The 9,967-nt window shown below is 37.9% G+C and overlaps 1 protein-coding gene across 1 annotated transcript in view; it reads left to right on the top strand.

Moving 5' to 3' along the window:
* LRRC9 (leucine rich repeat containing 9) overlaps nt 1-9,967 on the top strand; it is a 148,168-nt gene that overhangs the window by 77,315 nt on the left and 60,886 nt on the right. Inside the window, exons 17-19 of the mRNA XM_030884954.2 lie at nt 3,342-3,461; nt 6,694-6,885; nt 8,974-9,099. Coding sequence (XP_030740814.1) covers nt 3,342-3,461; nt 6,694-6,885; nt 8,974-9,099 — 438 coding nt within the window. The remainder of the gene's footprint in view (nt 1-3,341; nt 3,462-6,693; nt 6,886-8,973; nt 9,100-9,967) is intronic.

Below are 9,967 nucleotides of genomic sequence, written 5' to 3'. Positions count from 1 at the left end.
GGATGCCAGTTTAATAGAACAAAGTATTCTTGCACTGACGGGGTATTTGAGTGGAGGCCCAATGTCCATCTGTTACCTTAATACTAAACCTATACATATATGCACATAGATCTATTTCCACATCTTCATATATAAATATATTTACATATGTACATGCCTTTGTTTAGACCTCTATAAATGCACTTTGACTCCTAGTTCTTTCCTCTATTTCCTTTTACTTTCCTCTTGTCCCACTATCATGTTCAGCCTTCATTAGGGTTTCAGTAATTCCTCTCGGTTACATTACCCTTGGTCACGCCCTACCAGGCCTCCTACATCCTCCTCACCACGGATTTGGATCACTTGTTGCTCCCTTGTCCCTGGGTTTGTTAACACCACTACCTTTCCCCCCACCTCCCCCTCTCCCATGTTCCCCTGGAACTGTCGTTCCCATTGTTTTCTCCTCCCAATTGTTCATCCAGCCTATCTTATTTAGACAGACCTACAGAGATAATAACATGCACAAAAACAAGACAGAGCAAAACCAAGCAACAAAATAAAACAAAACACCAACAAGCCAATGACAACAAAACAACAACAAGAAAGAAAAGTTTGTAGTTAGTTCAAGGACTGTTTGTTGGCCTTTAGGAGTGTTTTCCAGTCGAGTCTGTTGGGGCGCCAGGCCCTGACCCCAAAGTCTATTTTTGGTATTCCCTGGGGACTTCATTGCTCTGTTCCCCTTGCTGTTCTTTTGCACGCCCTTAGTGTTTTGCCTCGGTCTGGTGGGATCAGATAGAGCGGAATTCCCACACTGTATCTCCAGTGTTGTCCCCTATAGGGCTATGGGTCAGTGAGGAATGTCTCATAGTGGGGCCAGCCATATGGTCTTCTCTGTGGATTGGCTGCTCTGAGCTCCCGTTTTTTAAAGGTCCTACTTCTGCTTGTGGGGGGATTTAACTCATCAGACTGGTGGTTGGGAAATTTAACTTAAAAAATTTTTTTTGCTGTGCTCCAGGGGCGGTATGTAATCGTCTGAACTATGGCACTGATAGTGGTGATGGAATGAAGTGGTTGGTTTGAGAAACATTTCAAGAATCAAATGTATATGAAAATGAGGAAATGGAAGTGATCAACTGTAGTTGGTAGATAATGGAACTCCTAATCAGGATTGAAAATTTAGAGTGTCAAGCAAATATACAAGTATAGGAAAGCTGATGGATTCAATTTTGGAGATATCAAGTAGAAAGTATCTGTGGACTCTCTCATGGGTGACATCCATATACAACCTATAGAATCAACTAGTCTGCATAAAAACAGCCACTCTTAATCATTTCAGCTTTGTTGATAATGATTAGAAATTTACTTGTTTTTCTGGCAATAGACATTGCCAGAAATGTCTTTATCTACAAAATAGGGTATAAAATGGTGGCGAATGAATTTGGTTGAGATGTAGACATGTACTTTTACCATGATAATCCCACTTGTAAAGGTTGTTGTCAATGGTACTGATACATTTTCTTATGCCATTGTTTCTTTTGTAGTTTATACATAAATACAATCATCTCATTCACAGTGCTGTAGTTTAAAGGTAGCAGAATATGTAGACATCATAATCTCTCCTAAATATTTAAAGTTTAATAGCAATACACTTTATATAGCCTAGGGTTAAATCTGGACCAAATTATGATATAGAAATTGTGTTAAGACTGTTCCCTACTTCCTTCTCTGACATCATCATCTCCTCTTTTAGTACCCACTATACTATCATATTACCCTCAATCCTCCTTCCTTGGTCCAGTGGCCTTTTATGAATTTACCTATTCAAGGTGTATCTTTGCCATCCTCTCTTCTGTGAATGTCTAGTGTATACATGGACTCTTTGGTGCCTACATTGCCCAGTGGTTAGCCTGAGAAATGAATCTTCTAGGTTGTTAAGACAAAAGTCTTCTTGTGTTGAGGCAGGGCTTGAGCAGAAGCTCAAAGTCCATCCACTGCACATTCTGTGGTGTTCACCCTCCTGGCAGGGTCGCTGAAGACAAAACCGGTGCATAAGCAAATGTGGTGAAGAAAGCAGATGGTGTCTGGCTATCAAAAGATAGAGCATCTAGGGTCTTAAAGGCTAGAAGTTAAACAAGTGGCCATCTAGCAGAGAAGCAACAAGCCCACACGGAAGAAACACACTAGCCTGTGCAATCATGAGGTGTCGACAGGATTGGGTAACAGGCATCAGAAGACCCAAAACAAACAAGGAACATATTGTTGAGAACGAGGGGGTTCAGAACAGAGACCCAAAACCCATCTATAGACAATGGGGCATCCCCGCACAGAAGGGTCACAACAAAGGGATGAGTCAACCAGGGCACAGTATAACACCAAAGAAACACACAATATTCCTCTGGTTCCTTGAGGCTTCCTCATCCCCCACTATCATGACCACAGTTCTGCCTTTCATTGCAGGCCAAATCAGAGCATGTACACAGATACAGATAAGAGGCTTGGGTAGAGAGCAGATGTTTTGAGAATGATGAGGGCGATGAATGTACAAATGTGTTTTACACAATTGATGTATATATGGATTGTGATAAGAGTTGTATGAGCCCCCAATAAAATGATTTAAAACAACAACAACAAAAAGAGATAAGAGCTCACAACAAATGGAATCCAGGAACAGGAATGGGAGTAGCCATACCAGGAGGTTAGGGGGAAGGTAGAAGAGGGAAAGGGGAAACCGATGGCAATGATCAACACTTAATCACCCTACGCACACCCACACCCAAAGGACGAACAACAGAAAACATGGGGGGGAAAGAGACAGCAGTCCGTGAAAGATACGAAAATAATAATAAGGTGTTATCAAGGGGTTATGAGGTGGGGGGAGGGAAGGAAAAAAGGGGAGCTGATACCAAGGACTCAAATAGAAAGTAAAAGTTAGAAAATAATGATGGCAACATATGTACAAATATACTTGATGCAATTGATGTATGGATTGTTATAAGAGCTGTGAGAGTCCCAAATAAAATGATATTTTTAATGATCTTTTAATAAATTAATATATACATAAAAAGAAATTAGTCTTCCAAAATAAATTTTCTGAAAAGAATTTTATGTCAGTTATTTAGACCCAGTAGAAAGTCAAATTAACCAAATAATCCAATGATGTGAATATAACTACTTATGCCTTTTCATATCATGCATTAGATTTTTATTTCTTATTTACTTGTTCAATATAGTTTTTTACTTTTTATTGTGTTGACTCAAGTAATTGTTCCAAACATTTTAGATATCCACACATAAATATGGTAAAAGATATCGGCTCTCTACCTCTCTTTAATTTTTTTTAAATTTAAATTTTATTTTACTAGAGCCTGAATCTACATGGAAACAGCCTGAGTAAACTGAGAGAACTCTCCAAGTTAACGGGTCTTCGAAAACTTAATATCAGCTTTAATGAATTTACTTGTTTAGATGATGTATATCACTTGGTAAGAAATATCCTTTTAAACTTAGATATTTAGATAAAATAAAATTATTAATATATAATGGGTAAATGGTTATGGTAATTATAGCCACATGTATACTGTTTACAAGCCCAAATCAGGAACAGAGCATGTAATGTTACTTTCTTTTAAATAGATTTCTTTTCTTTTTGCAGACAAAATACATATTTATGTGGGGGCGGGGAACATATATTACTTTAAAATAAAAGTAAACTTGCCTATTTAAAACTAAAATTACAAGTGTTGCTTTTTAAATGTTCTTTGAAAGGGTCATTCCATTATTTTCTTCCTTTGTTTGTTGCTCTTCTTTTTTGCCATCTTCTTCCGTTCTTACTATGCCACTTGACAGCTACTGTTGCTGTTTCTTCCTATCTGTTCATTAACTAGGTTGTTTTTTCTTTCTTCGTATCCTTTCTACTTGAACAGCACACACACACACACATCTTATTGGATTCATAGGTGTCTTCTCGTACAGCACAGGAACAAGTACAGTAGTGCACATGGATACCTAGACATAGATCTTCCCCATCATTCCCCTTGCTTTGTAGCTGATGACAAAAGCACTACACATGTGGTTCCAGAAGCACAACCTGCCAGCATCCCATTTCCATGGGTCCCAGGCCATTCATTCCTTTTAGACCATGTCATCACTCTCAGTTACTACTCTCTCTCTGCTCCCCGCCTTCCAGTCACACCAAAGCCCTTGCATTTGCTTCTTCTACCATCGTGGTGGGGTCTGCTACTTGGTCTGCTACCATAAGTTTCTAGGATTTGAGCTTCTATGTCCCTAAGCCCTTTTCAGGACACAGAATTTCAGATTGGCTGGGTTTAGTATGCAGCTGAAGAGGGAAAATAGCTTGGTAGAGATCGCAGAACTGGATGTAGATGGTTGGCATTTTTCCCTGACAATTTTTTAGCAGTTCAAAGGCCTATTATAGTCATTAGAAATTTTCTTTGCCATGAATTTAAGGAGTCAACGTAATGCAAGAGGTTTAGATAGTGATTGAACTCACCATGTATTTTGCAATGTGACTTCGTTGTTCTCTTTTAATGGAAAATTAGTTTGCGTCATCAGAACTTATTTGATGGAGGATTACTAACCATGTCCATTTCCCCAGATAAGAGCACTGGGTAGATTTTAGGCCCTAGTGGTACTTGCACATCGGAGGCGTGGCAAAGGTGGCTAGAGAGTGAGCTCCCAAGCATCAAGTATCTGATACATAAATGTGTGCCTACAATCGACTATAATGATATCAGAGAGAGCAGATGAACATGTTTGCATATTTTTCTCGTAAAATAAAACAGATACAGAAAATTACATACGACGTTTTAGTGAATTATTATAAAGTGAATGTCCTTGTAACTAGCACCCAAATCAAGAAATAGAATTTTGCCACTTACTGCAGAAGCCCCTTCCCCATAGCCCATTCATTTTGCCCCCTGCCTCCCAAGTCACCATCCTTTACAGTCACCCTTTGCCTACATTTATTTCATGGTTCCATCACCCAAATATGCACCTTAACACAGTACTTTGATGCTGTGTCTTAAAAAAAAATTTTATCTTTGAGATCTTTCTTAGTTTATAGATCCCCTCTCTATCACCTCTCATTCTCATTGCCATTGAATTGATTCTGACTCATAGCAACCTTCTAAGAAAACGCAGAACTGCCTCTGTGAGTTTCCAAGACTGTAACTCTTCCCCAGAGTAGAAAGCCTTGTCTTTCTCCAATGGAGCTGCTGGCAGCTTCCAACCACTGACCTTGCAGCTGACAACCATTGTTTATTTGTAGCAGCATGGTCTGGACCCTACTTATTTGCATGCTTATAATACAATCCTCTCACTAGCCTTTGAGTCAGACTCAGATTTAAACCCTCTGGTAAAAAGTAGGAGCCGATTACGTGGGTGGGTTGCAAGCTGTATTATCAGCAGTTTGGTAAAACTAAACAAGGTGCCCACATTAGGTAAATTAAAATATATCCAGCTGCCAATTGAACAACTAGGAAAAGAGAATGTCTGAGAAAAATGAATAGGAATCAATCTTTCCCTCTGAAAATAGCCCCAACAGTTCAATCAGAGTTGATCAGGGAAATAAGTATGCAATACGTTTCATAGATTTATACTTTTCAATGCAAAAGCTGTTGTTAAATTTTTCCTGTTAGAGACAGATAATTTGTATTTAGAAAATGGATAATTATCCCTATGAGAAGTTGAAAGACATGCTGTGGGTTTAAATCTTAGTAAACTGGTCTGTACTGTAATTTAAGGAACCCTGGTGATGAAGTAGGCAACGCACTGAGCTGCTAACTCCGAGGTCAGCAGTTTGGATCTCTGAGCCCACCAGCCAGAGAAAGATAAAGCTGTCTGGCTCCTGTAAGCACTTTGTTTCATATACCCAATGGCACAATTTTACTCTGTCTTATAGGATTGCTATGAATTGGAATTGACTTGATGGCAGTGAATTTGGTTTTTGGTACTGTAATTTAAGAGAAATTTAAACTAACACAAATATTAACTAGAGAGCCCTGCTGTGAAACTGAAAATAGCGTTAAGTGAATATTTACTGAGTTCATGGAGTCTGATTTTATATATTGGGGATACAAAAGTGATGATCCCACCCCTTTTTCAAAGAAACAAGATAATTATCTTTTTATGATACACAATTCCCAAATGATTATCTTCAGTCCAATGCCACAATCTTAGCTGTTCTTTCTAAGCACCAGGACTATATAGGCTAGTTTTCCTTTTATTTACTACATTTCCAAATTTCCAACAAAGACCATGTGTTACTTTTACTAAAATCCATGCATCTTAGAAACAGAAAATTATAGTATAGAATTAATGAGCTTACTTTCTACCCTTGAAGATGAACCTTTTTTCCCACAAAGCTATGGTTTTAAAGGTATAACCCAGGATACTAAATATTAAGGAGTGTGTTCCTTGTTTGTTGAGGATTAATTATCTTGCCAATTTCTCTGTACCTTCTCTTTTATATAAAAAAATTTTGTATCTGTGATATAAGGGTGAGGGAGAATGCAACAAAAAATAATGAAAATAAGATAACCATGAGCTTTTTAGTACCTAAGTTGTTATCATTTTTAACTACGGTGTGTGTTTTCTGAGAGGATTGCCTAAAAAGCATATGAAACACTTGGTGAAAAGAACGGTATAAAAATGCATCACCAGTCTTTTAGCATCACTCTTGTTGGTGTGTTTCAGCATAACTTGGAGTATTTGGATGCGAGCCATAATAACGTGATAACCCTGGAGGGGTTTAGAGGTCTGATGAAACTGAAACACTTAGATCTGAGCTGGAATCAACTGAAGAAATCTGGTGATGACATAAATACGTTATGCAAGCAAACCACAAGCCTCCTCACGCTTGATATTCATCATAATCCATGGCAAAAGGTATATAGTAGATAAATTTATATTTGAAAAACCAGATTGTTTCTTTCTTTCTTTTTATTAAATACTTTTATTGGGGGCTCTTACATCTTTTATCACAATCCATACATTCATCCAGTGTGTCAAGCACATGTGCACATATGCCTCCATCACTATTTTCAAAGCATTCTCTTCCCACTTGAGCCCCTGATGTCTGTTCCCCATTTCTTCCAACCTCCCTCCCCACCCGCTCACCCTCACAAACACTTGATAAGTTATAGATTATTCTTTTCATATCTTACATTGTCCTCTGTCGCCCCTCACCCACTTTTCAGTTGTCCGTTCCCCTGGGAGGGGGTTATAGTTGATCCTTGTGATGGATTCCCCCCCACTCAACTCTCCCTTAATCCTCCTGGATCTCTACTCTCATTTTCCAGAAATAGAGACACCATCTGTGTTATCCTACAATTTTTACCTCTTTCATAAGTGAAATTCAGTGTAGTGATCAAATCAATCAACTATTACTATTATAAAAGGTTATGCTTTCATGGCATATTTTTGTAAATGCTCTCTAATATTTTGAAAGCACTATGACTTTAAAAATATTTGATGTTATTGCCACTTACAAACCTCCCAAAAGTTTATATATATTATGTGTTATATATGAACTTTACCAAGCATAAGAACTAAGAATAACATAATATAGTGAGAGTGGCATACTATTAAGAGGGAAACAAAATTTGATTTCTAATATAATCTAATGTGTAAATGTAAAAATGTAAAATATTGTAGTTTGCATTATTTCATCTCTACTTTAAGTCCAAAGGATTTGTGGTGGTATATTGGGTTAAGCATTGACCTGCTAACCACAAGATCATCAGTTCAATCCCATCAGTCACTGCTGGAGAGAAAGATGAGTCTGCCTGTTCAGATTTACAGGCTCAGGAACCCTAGGGAGCAGATCTGCTCTATCTTATAGGGCTAAGATGAGTTTAAACCAATTCAATGGCAGTAAGTTTATGGTTGATCCAAAAGTCACCCTCCCTAAGAAATCTGAAATATAAATGGCTTACAGATTCTGTTCTAAAATGGATTTTTTATTGATCACTGTTTATTCTCATCATAAAATATATAGGCTAATGCTAAATAATTTCACTACTCAATTAATATAATTCAGGCAATTTCCAAGTATTTACAATAAACCTCAAGTTTATGGTCTCCAGAATCTTCCTTTTCCTACGTTAAAAAGAATTATATAGGACTATGTTCAGTATTTCTAAAAGGGACTAAATCATGATTGGGTCTATTAAATTGATGATATTACTATGTACTTTTTCAACACAAATATTTCTATATGTATTTAATGAAAGCAAAGTAATTTATTTTCTAGTGATAGCAAGGTTTACCTTTCATATGTTTTATGTTTATCTCGTATTTTAAATTTCTAACATTTGTATATGTTTTATATATGCACAAACACACATACATACATTCTTAATACTGTGAAAAATGTTTGAAATTTAAAGATAAACCTCTAGCCCTGTACCCCTTACTTGGAACACGCTGTTTTATTCAAGTTCTTTGACAAAGAAAATGTGATATTACTATATTTATAGTGTGCTTCATCTTTTTAGTGCAGCATAATTGCAGAATAATTTTTCTTTTGCCAAAACAGACTCCCAGGATAAACACCATGTACATGTACCGGTAGCTATCTCCTTGTTGCCAAAGTGGTTGTCAAGAGCGCAGGATTCCTATGGAAGAATCCCACATGAGCTGACCAGTTTACTGCTGACCCAGATAAACAGTGTCGCTAGAGAGTTGTTCTTTCAACACTTTCTATCAAAGGCACACTTTGCAACAACTTGTGGGAGTCCCTCCTTCCAAGAGTAGAATTATCCAACTTCCACTGTAACAGATAAATTTTAAAATATATTCAATTTCAGCTGTTATTTTAAATACCAACTTTAGCCTTTATTTCTGGATGTTTACAATAAATGAGATACAACATTTTGAATTATGTATAAAGGAATGAAGAAGCACTTCTCTTCCATGAATGCCATACTATAGGTACCATTTTATAAGAATGAATTTTTCACTGTTTTTCCCAAGCCAGCCACATTGAGGCTGAGTGTTGTTGGCAGATTAAAGACTCTTACTCATTTAGATGGAATCCCCATTTCTGAAGAAGAATCATCTGCAGCAATGAAATTTATTGCCGGAACAAAGATTACTCAGGTTGGATTTTATTGTTTAGCATTTCTTGTACTGTTTATAACATCAACAGAATATTTCCCATACTCTTTTCTGTTTTTATTCCATATGCTCTCTTAGCATGTTTAGCAAAGATGTAAAGATAACAACTGGTACAACCACTTTGGAAAATAATTTGACATTACCTAGCAAAGCCACTCAGCAATTTCCCCGCATACTTTAACCCACATGTCTTTCCCAGGGAACATGTTTAATATAAAACACTGCAATCAACCCTGTGTCCATTGACAGGAAAATTGCTAAGTGAATACATCAGTCCAGAAGGCCGAGCAGTGTAGTAGGTTCTTCCTTGTGCTGCTAACCACCTGCAGTTTGAGATCTCTGCAGGAGGAAGATGAGACTCTCTACTCCCATAATGCTTTAAGCAGGGGTCTTCAAACTTTTTAAACAAGGGGCCAGTTCACTGTCCCTCAGACCCATTGGAGGGCCAGATTATAGTTTAAAAAAAAAAACTATGAACAAATACCTATGCACACTGCACATATCTTATTTTGAAGTAAAAAAACAAATGAGGCAAAAACACCCGGCGGTTTTGGTGGGCCAATTGTGGCCTGCGGGCTGTAGTTTGAGGAGCCTGGTCTAAACCATGGCCCCCGATCCCAAACCTGTCCTGGAAAAAGGCATGGGCCCAGGCAGGCAGGAATGCCCTCAGACTTGCATCTCTCAACCCTGGGGGGCAGAAACTCAAGGGACTAAGGGCCCTCAGTGTTGGGGGTAGTGGTGCAGTCCCTGGATATCTGACAACCGCTGATTGTGGGAAGAATATCTGAGGACACAGTTGGCCGGGTAGGAGGCTTGGCCAAATTCTTGATGGTCAGCTCCTTCCCCTGTG

This window comes from Echinops telfairi, unplaced genomic scaffold (genome assembly GCF_000313985.2).
Source record: "Echinops telfairi isolate 266 unplaced genomic scaffold, ASM31398v2 ScPeMD7_18;HRSCAF=68, whole genome shotgun sequence".
NCBI classification, from domain to species: Eukaryota; Metazoa; Chordata; class Mammalia; order Afrosoricida; family Tenrecidae; genus Echinops; species Echinops telfairi.
The sequence above is the reverse complement of the archived record's forward strand: the minus strand, read 5'-3'. Positions and strand labels throughout refer to the sequence as shown.